The sequence below is a fragment of the Rutilus rutilus genome (assembly GCF_951802725.1).
Source record: "Rutilus rutilus genome assembly, chromosome: 20".
Lineage (NCBI taxonomy): Eukaryota > Metazoa > Chordata > Actinopteri > Cypriniformes > Leuciscidae > Rutilus > Rutilus rutilus.
The window spans coordinates 33,069,720-33,087,579 of record NC_140225.1 but is presented as its reverse complement, the minus strand read 5'-3'; the positions used below and the strand labels follow the sequence as shown (position 1 = coordinate 33,087,579).

The 17,860-nt window shown below is 37.0% G+C and overlaps 1 protein-coding gene across 2 annotated transcripts in view; it reads left to right on the top strand.

The window, feature by feature from the left end:
• mlip (muscular LMNA-interacting protein) overlaps nt 1-14,649 on the top strand; it is a 41,353-nt gene extending 26,704 nt beyond the window's left edge. For both annotated transcript variants that reach the window (XM_084392294.1, XM_084392295.1), the window contains exons 8-12: nt 6-65; nt 500-550; nt 3,127-3,171; nt 3,402-3,536; nt 14,005-14,649. In XM_084392294.1, coding sequence (XP_084248420.1) covers nt 6-65; nt 500-550; nt 3,127-3,171; nt 3,402-3,536; nt 14,005-14,160 — 447 coding nt within the window. In that variant the 3' untranslated portion in view covers nt 14,161-14,649. The remainder of the gene's footprint in view (nt 1-5; nt 66-499; nt 551-3,126; nt 3,172-3,401; nt 3,537-14,004) is intronic.
• The last annotated feature ends 3,211 nt before the right edge of the window (nt 14,650-17,860 follow it).

Below are 17,860 nucleotides of genomic sequence, written 5' to 3'. Positions count from 1 at the left end.
CCCAGCATCAATCAGACCATGTGAACAAAGCCACTATGCAGTCTTTGGTAGTGGAGACATCAAGGGTATGTAATTAAAGATTGACACTGGGAATTATCTCATCTTCATTTGGATTATACACAACAAAATCACGTTCAGTCAAATCATAAATGACACTGCTTGCCTAGGAATAAAATATTTTTCTTGTTTGTGTGTATAATCAGTGTATCTTGGTCTTCGACGTTGACTTTAACTATGAGTTATAATAAAAAGTAGAAAAAATATAAAATCAAATAAAAAAGGAAATAGATTGTCATTTGTAAGAGCTACAATTTCCTGATTATTTCCAAAGAATACGTCTGTTAGCAATATGAGATGAAGAATTGGATCATCCACTCTGACTAACACTTTCAGCGCCTGCTGTTCAAACCCAGCTTTCCATTTTGATTATATTCACTGTACTTGCGTTGAAAATGTGTGCATAAATCATTCTTTTTTCTTTTATTCTGAATTTCTAAAGTCACAGACGTCATCACCATCACCAAAACTATTGGGACGGGAAACAAGATATGTGAGTATTTCCACTGATCTTTGTACATATTTTACACTCAGGCTTCAGAGAAGGCAAATCTGACAAATCATCAATTATAGAAGTGTTAGTCCTGGAAACATTCTTATTTTGCAGTCCTTCACATTAAAATGCAATATCAGAGCTCTAGAAACATTGCTACTGTAAGACTTTGATAACACATTTTTGTCCATTTTATTATTTTTATTCAATTCTACTAGCCAAACTATTTTTGTATGCCAGTGAATCTGAGCACACAAGCCAATCAAAGACCCAGATTTCACACTAGATTTTAGATCCAACTGTTTATCCTACAGAAGTATAGAAAACTTATTGGATGCATAGAAAAGAAAAGATATGGGAAGCATTTTCATCTTCCAAATGTTGACAAGCCTATTTCCCCTGCTGTTCCCCGTCAGAACAGAACCGAGAGCCATTTTGGGGTCTCAACCCACCAGTAGCAACGCTGGTAATCAGAGTAAATGTCTGTTATTCAGTCAGATCCAATCACACAATTCAGCCTGTATTGCCCACATGCTGCTGCATTATGCCTATGAATATAAAGTGTGTACACGTTACAGCAGTTGACCCGTAAACTGAACCCTTCTTCTATTGCCAGAGGATTTTCATTTACTTGAGAATGCAGGTATTCTGACCTTTACTGAATATAATAATGGTATTTTAGACAATGTTTACACTCTGAGAGCAGAATTTGATCTCGCTTATACGATTTTCTTATCTATCTATAAATTACAGGAACGTCTGTCTGTCTGTCTGTCTGTGTGTGCCTGTTAGTCGCATATCTCTCGAACCGTTAGTCCGGTGGATTTCAAACTTGACGGGTGTCTTGCTACGGGCACGAGTAAGTGCAGTGCCAAGTTTGACGTTGTTTGGATTAGAAATGCAAAAGATATTGTTAAATATCTCGGTAAAAGAAGCACACATTGGCTTTTGCCGCTCTAGCCGCTGCCACTCCCCCTCTCACACTGCACACTGGTCACTCCCCCTCACACACTGGCCACTCCCCCTCTCACACTGGTCACTCCCCCTCTCACACTGCACACTGGCCACTCCCCCTCTCACACTGCACACTGGCCACTCCCCCTCTCACACTGACACTGGCCACTCCCCCTCTCACACTGACACTGGCCACTCCCCCTCTCACACTGCACACTGGCCACTCCCCCTCTCACACTGACACTGGCCACTCCCCCTCTCACACTGACACTGGCCACTCCCCCTCTCACACTGCACACTGGCCACTCCCCCTCTCACACTGGCCACTCCCCCTCTCACACTGCACACTGGCCACTCCCCCTCTCACACTGACACTGGCCACTCCCCCTCTCACACTGACACTGGCCACTCCCCCTCTCACACTGACACTGGCCACTCCCCCTCTCACACTGCACTGACTAGAGACAGTGAGGGTCGAAACACAGGATCCGTTTGTTCTGTCATCCTTTAGCTAGCGTTATATGATCATGCTCTTATTCACGCAAATGCTTTTAAACCATTCATGCGGGAAAAGACAAAAGAGAACGCGCTGTCAGTGAATGTCCTCCTGACACACATACACACACACACACACACAGGACACACAGAAAGAATTCCCAGTATCGAATTCTCTTTCGCGCTTGAAGGAACAATAACACACACATTTATGCCCAAATGTCCGTTTTGTCTGAAATGAGTTTAATAAAATCTTAAGGAAAGTAAAGAGTAGTGAGTAAGGATTAGTCTATATGTAATTTATAATTTATGCAGTGCGGACTGTTTGATAACCTCAATTTCTGTGTATTTCATACCTGTTAGACAGGATAAATATGACATTAATTACGAGTTTATGTGAGGATTGTTTTAAGTTCACTTAAATTAAAAGTTGGTATATTTTTTGAAGCCAAATAAATGTTCAAAATTTTGGGGAAAAATAATTTTCATTGAGACATCAGTAGCTATATTAATATCAGTGATGCCTTCATTTCAAAAAAGATGCTATTAAACAATTATTTAAAATATACTGTCTTTATGTTGTTTCTACATTACAGTGGAAATTGAGTCTCACTTTATTTAAATTTTATTTACACACTAAACATTAATGGCTAACATTTTTGACTTTGAGAGAAATTATTCTCTCAAGTCTTGGCGATCGGCCCCTATTAAACAATGAAGAAAGACATATTTTTCTTATACATAGTTTAGTAGCCTACTATTCTAGAATTTATCATTATAATCAAATCACGGGCACTTTGCACTAGTCATACGCAAATTACAGGATTTGGAGACTCCGTTTACTATCATTGTTTCACAGATTTTGAGATTCAAAGATTTTATGGAATATCACAAACTCAAAGATTATAGGCATGGAGCTGAATGATATGAAATCACTTCAAATAATATTATAACAATTAAGAACATATTTTGGAATCACTTGTTTGAAAACTATTTAATTCATTCTGAGTGTTCTTCAGCTCAATCATGAATCTATTGTCAAATGTAAAACAATGTCGAATATACACAGTTTCATATGCAGATGCATCTCTTATAGATGTCATGGGTAAAGCCATCTTTTTTTCTAGGCAAGCTCTCCTTTTCAACCCTTGGCAACTACTGAAAAAACACTGGTAAGTATTTTGTGTGTGTGTGTGTGAAATGTATTTGATCATCATATTTATTTGCATTTAAAATGTTTACCTCGGTTTCTGCTACATTACGTCGTTCAGTAGATATGAAGAGGAGATTTTGTAAAATAATGTTTCTATTTAGGATATGCGCCAGAGAAACAAGAGCTGGCTGTTTTTATCGGCAGGAATTATTGATATATTTTTATTTTTTTCTTGTTTATCTGTCTTAGACAAAGACAAAGCCTGGAGTTATTAGACCAGTCACAGCCACATCCAGAGTTACAGATGATCAACATGATGAAGAATTCCACCCAAATCCTTTCAAGAACCTTCAAGAGAACAAATCCAGTCGCTACCAATACAAGGTGTGTTTCTCTGAAGAGTCGTGCTCTGTGAACAAAAACTCAACGTCAAACTAATATATAAATATATATATATAAATATAAATATTGATCTGAGTTGAAATAGTTTATCAGGTGTTTAAACCTAAAGCTTCTGCGGAGAGAGCAGTTGCAGCGCGGCAATCCATTCATCCTTCATTCTATTCATCCATCCATCATCCATCCATCCATCCATCCATCCATCCATCCATCCATCCATCCATCCGTCCATCCATCCATCCTTCATTCTATTCATATGTCCATCCATCCATCCATCCATCCATCCATCCATCCATCCATCCATCCATCCATCCATCCATCCATCCATCCTTCATTCTATTCATATGTCCATCCATCCATCCATCCATCCATCCATCCATCCATCCATCCATCCATCCGTCCATCCATCCATCCATCCTTCATTCTATTCATATGTCCATCCATCCATCCATCCATCCATCCATCCATCCGTCCATCCATCCATCCATCCATCCATCCTTCATTCTATTCATATGTCCATCCATCCATCCATCCATCCATCCATCCATCCATCCATCCATCCATCCATCCATCCATCCTTCATTCTATTCATATGTCCATCCATCCATCCATCCATCCATCCATCCGTCCATCCATCCATCCATCCATCCTTCATTCTATTCATATGTCCATCCATCCATCCATCCATCCATCCATCCATCCATCCATCCATCCTTCATTCCATCCATCTATCCATCCATCCATCCATCCATCCATCCATCCATCCGTCCATCCATTCTATCCATCCATCCCATCCATCCATCCATCCATCCATCCATCCATCCATCCATCCATCCATCCATCCATCCATCCATCCATCCATCCATCCATCCATCCATCCGTTTGGGTATTTTACATCAGGGAACAAGCAAATCAAAGGATCAACATTCCATATGTACTTCAGTAGGAATTTAAAATGTGCCACTAGAAAGGATTGATCAGAGTAGTGTAGCTGCAACATGTCCTGCTGGGTTTGACTTTTTTCCAGCGGGATCAGGAAGTGCACGCATGACAAGAACCCAGTGTCATGAGCAATTCCCCACATCAGGACAGATCACACTGATAGACCCAACAGAACCCTGAGAGAGACCAACACATCATCCATGTATCAAACTAATTATACACGCTGATTTACCCTAAACACAAAAACTGCCATCCAGTTTTTTTATACTCTTTTTCGAATGAATTACTCTTTTCATCTGAATTATGAAAGTAATATTAACGTTTCTAACTGTCGTGAGGTTTGTTCCTCAGCAAGTGTTGCTGCTGCTCAGAGAGTACTCGATTACAGACACAGCTCCAGTCTTGACACAAAAATGAAGACACTTTCTCGATCTTGTAAGGTCAAGTCTGATTGGCTGGTTTTAAACATCTCCTGAGAGTAACGCCACACAGGTGTGTATAATTTGCCGGTCTGAAATCACCCCTTTTTGAGGAAAAGCCATTTGTAGACCATAGTGGGCATTATTGAGTGCACTCATTCAGTCCCATAATGCACCACAGAAATGAGGGTTGCACTTTATTTTACAGTACATGTACCTACGGTCTACTTACTCCTAAAAGGAAAAATCCTTTTAATTAATAGATTGTGCCGTACAGACACACAGGGAGCACATCATTTGCGGTCTTGCGGACTTATAATGTACGCCAGAACACTGCAGGGTGTTCCATTCGTCATTTTAAGTGTCTGAAGTTAATGCAACAAAAAAAGTGAAATGCCAATGTAATTTTTTTTTTTTAAAGTGCATTTTTCTCTGGGTCTAAAAGAAAAGCATGGACTTTAAACCTGTTTCAGTTTGTCTACAAGGAAATGATGGTGAAATTAAGTTCAAAAGAACAGCATTTATTTTCTAACATTATAAATGTCTTTACTGTAACTTTTGATCAGTTTAACTCATCCTTGATGAATAAAAGTATTGATTTATTTGATTTCTTTCCCCCAAAAATAAAATAAAAATTCTTACTGACCCCAAACTTTTGAACGGTAGTGTTTAATGTTACAAAAGCTTTAGATTTCAGATAATGCTGTTCTTTTCAACTTTCTATTCATCATAGCATCATGAAATAAAAATGTAAAAAACAGTTTTTCAACGTTGATATTAATCATAATTGTTTCAAATCAAATCATCATATTAGAATGATTTCTGAAGGATCATGTGACACTGAAGACTGGTAACATTAAAAATCTTACCGATCTAAAACTTTTGACCGGTGGTGTATATATATATATATATATATATATATTATAGTGACCAATGCTGGGTGTAATGCATTACTAAGTAATTATTACTGTAATTAGTTTTCCTTTGAAAAGTAAGTAAAAGATTAGCCTTAATTTTTTTTAATTTAATTACAGTTACTTCTGATGTAATTGCATTTAATTCTGTATAGACTATATTAAACAATAGTGGATTTAACATCAAAATCAAAGTCTAATGTTAAAATGTATGTTTTTAATGCAAACTTCTCCCATTAAATACTTGGTCAGATCAAGAATAATTAAGAAGAAAAGAATTAAAAGAGCAGTTTCACAAATTTACAATTTACAAAGTAATTTTCACGTTCTATTGGGTTTTCAGTTTCATTTTCAAAGACTTTTAATTTCAAATCAATATTTCCGGTTTCCTTTTTGATTTGCTGGTTGTCATAGTTACTCGTTTGTTCATTGATTAACACACACACCTGCTCCTTGTTTTCATCATTAGTTCTCTCACTCTGCGTCCCAGTGTTCATATCCATCCTTAACAGTATGTGAGATTGTGTGTCCCTAAGCATAGTGTGTTGAAAAGAATATGCCAAAATTCCTCGGATGTTTGTGCGTCGCACAATGCTACGTTTATCTCTTCGCACTGGATTATCGCTCTTTTGTTTTATTTAATAAAGTTACGCTGTATTTAGATCTGCTGCACATCACCTCATCTTCATCCTCAGCCAAGCCGTCACAGTAACTAGTAACAAATGATGCAATACTTTTTAGAGAGAGTAATTAGTACAATAATCTAATGACATTGTTGAAGATGTAATTAGTCGCTAATGACATTTTTGAGGCGGCTCTACAGAAGACTCTCACGTTGTGTGGAATATATTCCACAATGCAATGCAATACAACATCTAAGTGCTAATAAACATTGAAGCATTAAGCCAAAAACAGAAGGTTCAGATTAAGAGATGTGTGTACTTTGACATTTGCTCTGATCTTTGTAAACACTATCCCATGATACATTGCGGCTTAACTGTCTACCATCGGCACAGATTCATGTGATGAGACAGCGGCGATGATGAAACAAAAATCACACAAAATGTGAGCTCTTTAGTAACGACCACGTGTACGTCAAACGCAAGCTTTTAGAAGCCGTCTAAGGTTGAGGATGCCAGTGCCCTGACACCGTAAACACAGTATTTATCTCTTAACAGGCTTTTATACGATCGCAGGCGGTAAAAGTCATCAGGATTTGTCACAAAATTATTGTCTTTGAAGAGGATTACAGATAAACAAAAGATACATTTATTGTGACGTGAACGTCTCCAGACTCTCCTTTAGCATGACATTTAAAAACAACTTCTGGTGTGTTTGACATTCACGGCTCGTTTCATTTCCACTGGAAAGGCTTATGTTGTCATTTTTATTCAGTAATGATTCTTTGTTCAAATCCAAACAAAGGCTTGTCCCTCCACTCAGACTTTGACTTCATTCATTTGTTATTTATGTAGGTATAGACGTGTATATAGTAGATAAAAGTGTATAGTAAATGCTCAGTCATGTCAGTAGTGGCCAAAAGTGATGCTCAGAGGCAGCCGTTTTTACCTACCATACAATCTTGATTAAACCATCAAAATATGAGGAAAATATTTTTAAATATTCTAAATATGAGGGCAGAACAAAGCATTAAACATGGTTAAGGTATTTATCTGACACAATTATTTGTCAGAAAAAGGCAAAAACTACAGCATACATTGACCTCAACAACTTTCGTTGGTTCTCTCTTGTTTTTGTCATGTGTTCATAATTCATTTGCACGACAGCCTGGCCAAAAATGATGGCATGTTTCATTGCTTAATCACAAATACTCGTGCAACTTGCCTACAAAATCTTTACCACATTTTTAATGATATTTGAATGAAGGGCAAGATGTCCATTTTCCTAGGCTGGACATAACGTTTGGCCGCCACCTTATTTAAACTTTTTTTTTTTATCCCCATATATCCTCAATAATCATGACCTGCTGGAAAAGAACATTCATGAAAATGCAGGGGTCCAAAGGTGAAATATGATTGAGAAATATAAGTGAGATGATCTGATTCACTAAGGACAGATGAGGTTTGTCTGTCAGGGTTCAGATCTTGAGAGTCTGTCATTAATTTAAAACCTGCAGCTCTGTATGATAGACAAATATGCATATTTCTTTTGAATGATTGAAAAGCCGTCTGCCTTGTAAATAATATCAATAGCTCATAGATTTATGAAATGTTCACTCAGTGTTGATTTTAAACACACACGGAGGAAGCAGGTAAAATCCTTAAACGGACCTTTATCCCCTTAAAAGAATAGTTAGTATTGATTATACAAAAGTGAATTATGTATAAAGAACATGTGATGTTTAGACTGCAAAGATAAATACCGCTAATAGTCTCTCGCTGTCATGCAGAGCAATATGGCTTTCATCCAAAGGAAACTTCAAGGCTTTTCTTGGCAGTCATTTATTTTGCATATAAGCTTATCAACATTCAATTCTTCATTTCCTATGCAGAGGAGGTCTGCTTTAGTGAATAAATCACCTTGACAAAGGAAGCCTGTATGATCATTAAATGTGTAAATGAGTTATAAAAGCTGTTTGCTTATGTATTCAAGCTGTCAATGTGACAGCATATAACTAGACAAGCAATGAGCGCAGTAATGTTGACTGCTGTTAATCTAAGTATGCCATGTAGCAGAACTTCATTTACATAGATAGACTGACGTTTGCAAACGAATAACAGCAGTCATGAGTTCGCTTGTGTGCTTTTCAGCATTTCTCCGAGAGCTGACGTTGTTATCTTCAGGAATTATTCCTGTCTGGTTGATGCAGACATATTAAAAAAGCTGAACATTCAGCATTGCATTTAATTTGTTTTTCTTGAATTATATTCAAATTGGAAAAAAAAGTTATTTTAAACTGTAATAATATTTCAAATTTTTTTTTTGTTTTTACTGTATTTTTGGTCACATAAATACAGCCTTGATGAGCAGAAGTCGTAGTCATTCCAAACTTGTGACCCCCGGTGTGTATAAACTCTCACTTTCAACTGCTTTTTACCCGGAAAATTTCTTAACATGTGTAAATATTTCTATGAACAAAAAAAGATTCAAAAAAATGAGACATAAACTGAACAAATTAAACAGATATTTGACGAACAGAAATGGATTAATGAGTCCCTGAACAGTTAAAAGTGTATCTTGTGAGTCCACCAGTTATGGAAGCTTGAACACGGAATCAAAAATAAAAACAGTAATCGCGACTTTTCATCTCACAGCAATTCAGATTTTTACAGAAGTTTACATCTCGCAATTCTCTAGTTTTTATCTCAGAATGACGTGGTATAAAGTCGCAATTGCGAGTTATAAAGTCAGAATTGTCTTTCATTTGCGAGTTTATTTTATAATAAAAGTTTAAGTTATCTTTTAAAAGGTTTTATTCTGTGGCGGAAACAAGCTTCCATACCCAGTGCATCTCATCCTCATGGACCGCTCCAGATTGGCCAGTTCTTGCTGTGAGATGTTACTCCGCTCTTCCACCGAGACACTTGACTTGTCAAACACGTCTGAGGTCACATGGTTCGGCTCTGCACTGCATTATGTGGTTTATTGCTCTGTTCACACATGTTCCCGCAGGAGATCAGGGATCATCTTTCTCCTGGTGTTTATTAGAGTCAGTAGAAAGCTCTCTATAGCGTTACTTGAGCTTGATTTTGGTAAAATGACACACAAGTGTCTGACCATATATAAATCCACAATATCAACGTTGTCGTCACAGTGTTTAATTAGTTTAAAAAGACAGTTTTTCCATTTCCTGAAAAGGCAACTCAAGCTCATTGGAAAAACATACCTGTGGCAAAAAAAAAAAATTAAAACACAAAATACGTAATAATATGTACATATCACTGCAGTTTTCAACAGAAATGAACACTAGGCAGTGAAACAGCAAGTGCTTTTAATCGTTTTCACACACAATTTTGATTACAGGGGCAGATTATGGATTAATAAAGACTTGTTTTCACACGGCTCCTTGCACAATGATGTTATGATGACCTCAATACACATTTTACCATAGTGCATGACGTGTAAACGAATATATTTTGGAGTTTCGATCATTTAACCGGCTCCATATGTTCGGTTTTACTGATGTAATAGCTTGCTGGATAGCTCAGCTGGGACAGAATACGTGGAGAGATCGGGTGCGAATCCCTTGAAAGACGAATCACGATAAAAGTAAAAAAACAAGCTAAAATGACATGGTTATGTCACAGTTGCTTTTGTTAACACTGTCAGGTAGGTTTAGGGTTCAGTGAAGGTGTATGGTGTTTTAAAATGGAGCATTAATCTTTTAGGAGTGTGACTTCTGACCTGTAATGCCCTGAATCATAATCATACACTGTTGGCTCGTTGGCCAGAGGAGAGCTGAGCGGCTGACCCATACACAAAAGAAATATATTTTCTGGATATGTTTTGGAATATATGCAAATATTTGAAATTGGCCCAATAAATATATTTCATACTTATATTTCATATATTTTTGTTATATTTCAGAATATATTTCAATGTATTTTTTTCTGTACGGGTCCCCAAAAGTGTCAAAAATATATGTGGCATATATTCCAAATACATTGAAATATATTCTGAAATATAACAAAAATATATGAAATATAAGTATGAAATATATTTATTGGGCCAATTTCAAATATTTGCATATATTCCAAAACATATCCAGAAAATATATTTCAAATATAATTCTTTTGTGTATGGGGAGCCTGGGTTCTCACAAGGGTTGTTCTACATTTCTGTCTCCTGATGGAGTTTTGCTTCCTTTCCACTGTCGCCTTTGGCTTTCGGCTTTCGGCTTGCTTAGTTGGGGACATTTAATATCCAACAATAATATTTATCTGTGTTACAAACCTTTTGAGTCTAGGGAGAAGAAGGCGTGCAACATCAAAACACTGAACGTGTACTGGAAAACATCTCACACAAACCAGTCAAATTTAGTTAAAGGGATAGTTCACTTTGAAATTAAATTTTGGTATGTTTTAGCTTACCTCAAGGGCATCCAAGATGTAGGTGTCTTTTTTTCCGCAGTAGTTTCAATTTTGCTATTTTTAGGTCAAACCGTTGTCTGTCAGTCATATAATCCAGGTCTTTGGTCACCACCTCAAAGAGCATGCACAGAGAAGTCCAAATTAAACAATTCCCCATCGTAAGTACACATTGATGGCTTAAGACACGAAACGAGCGGTTTGTGTGAGAAAACGAACAGTATTTATATCGCTTTTACCTCTTGTACACAGCGACGTCCAAGTGATCTGAGGGCGCGGGCGCTTCGGTCTGCGCAAGCGCCGGAAAGATCTTTCTCGGCACTCGAAGCTTTTAGTAAGAAATAGTGCATCTCTTTGACAAAAAAAAATGGTAAATTAAATAAAAAGCATAATAAAGATTATTTCCTTATTATTATTTCATATCAGGGTTCAGTGACATTTGACAGTCATATTTTTGCTTTTTCATAGCTTTTGGATGTCTTGATGATGATATTTCTGTGCTCACAACGCTGTCATTATGACGCACAGAGAAATCAATATTTGACTATAAATGTGTCATGAAAAGCTCCCAATATCAGAGCCCTCTTTGACTCCCTGTAGGGTTCTGTGGTTGAGATGTGATCTCATTACACCTGACTGATGGCTTGGATGACATGTGGCTGATATAGTCTGATAAACAGCTGGTGAAGTAGTGCTGTAATGAGGGATAAGATGGATAGGTAAGGAGAAGAGTGACTGATAGCCTATCAGATTGCTGAGAAGTCCATTTAGATACTGGAAGTAGGTGAACAATATTCAAGAATAACTCAATTCAAGAATGACTGAAAAAACTTGCACTGAAAAAGCAAATGCATGACTTATAATAATTATAAAAATAATATAATTTTGGCGGCTGCTCTTATGCAGTATAGGTCTAAATGAGTCTTTATAAATATATTTATAGAATATTAATACTTACTTATAAATAAATAAATATAAATGGAGCTATAATTCATTATAAGCATGGACTTCACAGAAAGTGTTGCCGGAGAGGCCAGAACTCAATCAGAGTATTTCAGACAGACTGTAAATTGAGGTGCTCCAAAAATGTATAGTTTGTAAAAATATTATAAAATGTTAACCTATTCAAGTAGACCCAAACAAATAATAATGATTTTTTTTAAACAGCATCATATTAAGGTTTCGGTTCTTAATACAGTTGCGGTGTATGAAAAGTTTCTGCATTTGCTTTACTGTAATCAGCCTTCTGAGAAAAGACATTTATTCCTATTGATAATTCTCACTCTCTCGCTCAAAAAAAAAAGAAAAAAAGAAAGAAGCTATCTTGCCTCTGTGTCATGTAATAGAAAGATGTCCCCGTTATGTAAATGTCCAGGTCTCTCATTATTATCGAGTGTGTGATAGGGATGGGATGAATGCGGAAGCTCTTGGCGACGGCTGATATACTCAGGCCACTAGAGATGGAGATCTGGAGCGCTGAGCTTCTCTCGAAGATTAGCTGATTAAGTGGATTGTGGATTGGCTCAGAACGAGCGACGAGGTGTCTTTCTTCACCCAGACTGAGGGGTTTCAAAGAATCTCTGTGTGAATGTTTCTTCCTTTTATCCTTTCAGAAAGACTATTATATATTGTCCTGCTGCTATTTTATTTTTTCTGTCACCTTTATTAAAGAAGAATATAGAGTGAATGATTCAAACTTGCATCATTAACAGCATTATGGTAATACTACGTTTTTTTTTTTATATATAAATGAAAAAATATTGGTAGTATCATGGTAGTCTTGATGTAAATGGTACTTGTGTTCAATTAGTACTTTCTGCACTTCAACCTCGGGTTATCATCGTTCTAAACCCTGCTTTTAACCCCACGTAGAGGAACGTTTCACACTTTTAATGTAGAAGAGGGTTAGCATCGTGTTTTACCCGGGGTTATGAAACGTTGGTGCTGTTAAACATGCGTTGCATTGCAAACTTGTACAGTGTGAAATAATGTTACGGCTTGATGCTCATCAACCGACAGCCAATCGCTTGCCTCATATTCACGTGCTTTGGAAAGTCTCAGAAACACCACGCTTTGTATAAACAATCGGCTGTGATTCAGTATTGGCACAAAGCTAGAACTTTTATGTAAAAATATCTTTTACAGCATTCATCCAATCAATGACACTGACACCGCAAAAAAGAACGTTAAAGATGTAGTACTTCAGTTCACATTTACACACACCCACGTCATCCAAGATGTTCATGTCTTTCTTTCTTCAGTCGAAAAGAAATGAATGTTTTTTCTCCATAGTGACTTCAATGGGGTCCAACGGGTTGAAGGTCCAAATGTGAGTTTCAGTGCAGCTTCAAAGTCTCGACACGATCACAGCTATATGATTTTTTTTGTTGTAAAGGGCATTGGTTTAGTCTTTGCACATTCGCTTTGTAAACACTAGATCAGTTCTTACGCCTACGTCACGCTTGACCTTTCAACCTGATTACGTAATGTGTGGCTCATCACAGCTAGTGCAAGACCAGCATTTGTGGTTAAAAAGTATATATTTGTTATAAAACGTCCGCTGGTTTGTCTAGATAAGACTCTTATTCCTCGGCTGGATCGTGTCGAGACTTTGAAGCTGCACTGAAACTCACATTTGGACCTTCGACCCGTTGGACCCCATTGAAGTCACTATATGGAGAAACATCCTGGAACGTTTTCCTCAAAAACCTTCATTTCTTTTCAACTGAAGAAAGAAAGACATGGACATCTTGGATGACGTGGGGAGAGAAAATCATCAGGACATTTTAATTCTGAAGTGAGCTACTCCTTTAACCCAGGGTTTAAGAGTCTAGTGTGAAATGGCAGCGTATGAACACCCAGAATTAATGCTTAACCCCGGGTGAATCATGAGCAATGTGAAACATGTATCATGGTGTTACCATTTGCAATCTCATTAAATCTATCCCAGGTTTATCAATATTTGCATTATGGCATGGTTCATTTATTAATAGGTTGTGTGTTAGTGTCACAATCCTAAAAATACAAGCGTTCTTTTCTTTTTATAAGATAAACGGTTTTGTGGTTCAGTGGTTTGATGATACACAGGCTCTTCTCCCGTTTGATTAGTAAGCGGTGCATGTGTTTTCAGTTTGCCAGCGGTGGTGAACCCCGAGCAGAAGCTGAAGGAGCTTGTGGAGAGCGGAGAGGAGACTGTAAGACCAGGCTGACGTCTCTGATCACGCAGACCAGGATCTCCACACAAGATCCTCCCACCTCCGTCAACACCCAGGAGACGCACATATGATGCCGACAGCGGAGCCTGATCTGACTGTGACCGCACATCAAGACGGCTGTTCAATGCAGCACACGCCAAGCATTCATTCCACTATTTAAGGTGCACAAAAGCAGTTGAGATGAATTGTCCCTTCATGGTGGAACATTTTAATCAAAAGGCTATTTGATATCATTGACAAAACGCCAATACTCTCCATCAGAACCTCATCAAGAACATGTCAAGTTCAGATTTCATCTTAAAATCAAAAGAAATATATATGTTGCTAACAGAAAATTTTTATTTTTTGGTAACACTTTATTTTACAGTGTTCTTGTTACATATGTTATATGTGCTTACCATAGTAATAACTGTAAATTATGCATAATTACATGCAGCTAACCCTCAACCAAATCCTACCCTAACCCTATAGTAAGTACATGTAGTTGCTTAATATTACTCAATATATAATTACACTGTAACAATGACACCTTAAAATAATATGTAACTGATTTCTTTGTTAATTTTTTTTTTTTTTTTTTTCATATTTGATGCAATTTAATAAGAGCTAAACACCCTTTTCTCGGTTATCCTTTTCGGTAACACTTTACTTAAAGTTTTATATATATATATAATGCATTATAAAGGTATTTTTAATGCAGCATTTTTTATGCACCTTATCATTAATAATTAAAACCACAGTTATAATATTAATATATTCACTGGTACTCCTTTAGAAAGTTTAATGCATTAAAACTCAAGACAAACAACCAAGTCTGCAAATATTATAATGCATTTTAACTCTGGTTACAATTATTTATGAAAACATGTAATGTTTATACATTGTATAAACATAATGTTTACACTAATAATAATTATTGGAATGACAGGCTTACTTTTTTTTTTTTTGATTTTGCTGTGAGATGTGACTCATTTTTGTAATATTCTCCGAATAAGAGACTTTAAATGATAGACAGCCATCCAGTCGAAGAGAGATTGCTCTGAAAATGGCCTTACTGTCAGCATCACATCTACACAGTCTGCTAATAATTCAGTTAATAATGAATATATGCCATGTCTAAGACATTTCTTTGTACTGTTTGAACTCAAAATGCAAATTCATATTATACATTTTATTCTCATGCCTGTCTAGTTTGTGGTCAAGATTCGTTGGGTTTTGACATCCATTTCTTACGGCTTCTTTCTCCAAGCACTCAACTCAAAATCACCCCTGCTTGCAAAAAACCCAAAGACATTTCATATGTGCCGTATGATTTTTGTTTTGTTTTTGACCTTACCATCAATTTTCATTTAGAGCACAGAATAGGTCTGATATCTGATTTGTTAGTAAGCCATTTACTGCAGATATGCGGTTCTGTCAAAACCTGCATTAATGGAGCCTGGAGAAAATCAATATCAGCCCTGTCAATACTGCTCTGACTCTATAGGGTTTCCTAACTGTGCATTCTCAACTGTCTACAGAAGATTTTCCCAGAAGTGTTGTGGACCATCCAGACTTTCACAGTTTGTAGTTTTCTGGAGGTCAACATGATATCATTTTTGTTGGAGTCTCACACATCTGTACAGGTAAGTTTAGGGGGCTCAGTGGTGTTAAGGTCAGGTAAAACACTAGTATATGTGATATATAGAGTCATTGTCATGTTGAAAAAGTGCCAAACAACGCAGGGAATGAGGAGAGGGTATACCATCTTCTGTTTCAAAGTTTTCATTACATGTGCAAGCTCGTGCTCGATCGGCCCAAAGTCCGGCATCCGACCAGCGCGGAAGGTCTTTACGTGTTACTGTCTTTTCTCGTGGCAAAGTATTTTGGATTAAATGCAGTACATTTTCTCATATGTATTCTCTCGTTATTTCATCTGACTCCATAAATGAAAAGGTTTTAATGATATCTGTGCATCATTAAATGTGAGCGAATGTTTGAGTATTCTTTTTAACTCTTTAATGAAAATAATGTCTTAAGCCCTATTCGGACGGGACTAGTTTCACAGGGGGACGTTAGCGAAATTTCTGTTTCACAGACGTACTTTGGGATTTTAATCCTGTCCGAATCTGCCATGTCTGTCTTTTTCTCACACGACCTCTGTAAAAATTCCAGAGCAAATTACCTACTGTTTTTCGTCAAACTCGGCGGTCCTCAGAGAAATCTAATCCCGTCCGAATGCGAATGTCTGTGATTGCCGAAAATGTTTTTTTCCAAAACGCTTTTTCTTGTGTGTTTTGGTCAACGTGAACTACCGCACAATCTCTCGCTATCGCGCCGGTATTCAAGTTTCTGCTTTTTGCGCACCGATAATGGATGTAGATGTGTTCGGTACACTGGCTCAACAAGAAGAGCCAAATCACGTAAACTGTTAAGACTGGCTACTGTAATATCAGTTTCAGGTAAGATTACTTTCATTTCTGCACTTAATTACATAACGTGTAAATTATATAAGTTACAACTTTTTACTCCAGTGGGTTTATTCTAAGAACCCAGTTCTATAAAATCATGATGATAAATGTATGTTTAGATTTTTTATACTACAATTTTTATAAAATGTTTAAAAAACACTAAATACGTTAGGACGTTTTACTTTATATTTCAAAGTGCTTAATTTTAAAAGTACTTAATTTCAAAATACATTTGATCAAATTTCATACGCAATCCACGCATTCTGAACACGTGATCTTCTGCAATGCCCACATGTAAAACACAGACACTCCTACCTCGGTAATAAACACGGAGATGTTAGTCAAGTCCGAATCCGTACATGAAATCACAGACGTAGGTTGATAAGAATTGTAACTCAAACGTTGTTTGGAAAACTAGTCCCGTCCGAGTCAGTTAGAATAATCAAATGTAACAATTTATTATGTCAGGTAAATGTATCATGCCAATTACATAATCAATTCAAAGATAATACAAAACATCAAAAGCTCTGAATTAAAGAGAAGAGATGCGAACCCGACATATAAGAAATACATGAGGCTGAGAGTCTTATAGAGTAATCTGAGAGTAATCTTAAGTACAGAAAGGCCCAGAGCCCTTTGCTGCATTTCATTATATAGACAACCTCTTTCATATGGAAACATATGCTAACAATGGAAATTTGCATTCAGAGGTTACACCTTATGGGGGTATGAGACCATTTGCCTAGAGACCACCTTCCTTTGTGTGCCAGTTATCTCTAAACTCTTAAAAACCGTATTACCTTTTGTTTTACTTATTTGGAAATGAGACATTTGTACCAGTCGCACTGAGACATTTCAAATGATACCAAACATGTATAATACTCAATGATAATCATTCACATTAAACCATTTAGATTCTTGGGTGAGTTTTTGGTGGTCTTCGCATGGGGGAGAAGGAGTGGGGGATGAGGGAATGAGATGTAGATTAGGATGACTCGGAGGTGAGACTTTCATTTCGATAGTGCAAAAGGGTGAGTTCAAATGTTAATTTCCAGAGAGGTCCTTTGTCCTCTCAGGGCCTCAAGTAGACTGCCTGGCATTTATCTAATTTCTCAGGTCTTACAGTTATTTCAGTCTTACACGTGTGAATTCACGACGCCATTGATACAGCACATCTGCTCCCAACCTTCAACACTCATTCATCCCTATAGTTGAAGCTCGCTACAAGCAGCATCACTTTTTGTCTCTTAGCAAAAGATAATTCTTAAAGAAAACGTGTCGAGAACACAGATCTGTGGCAGAGAGCCTATTGCTAAAAAAC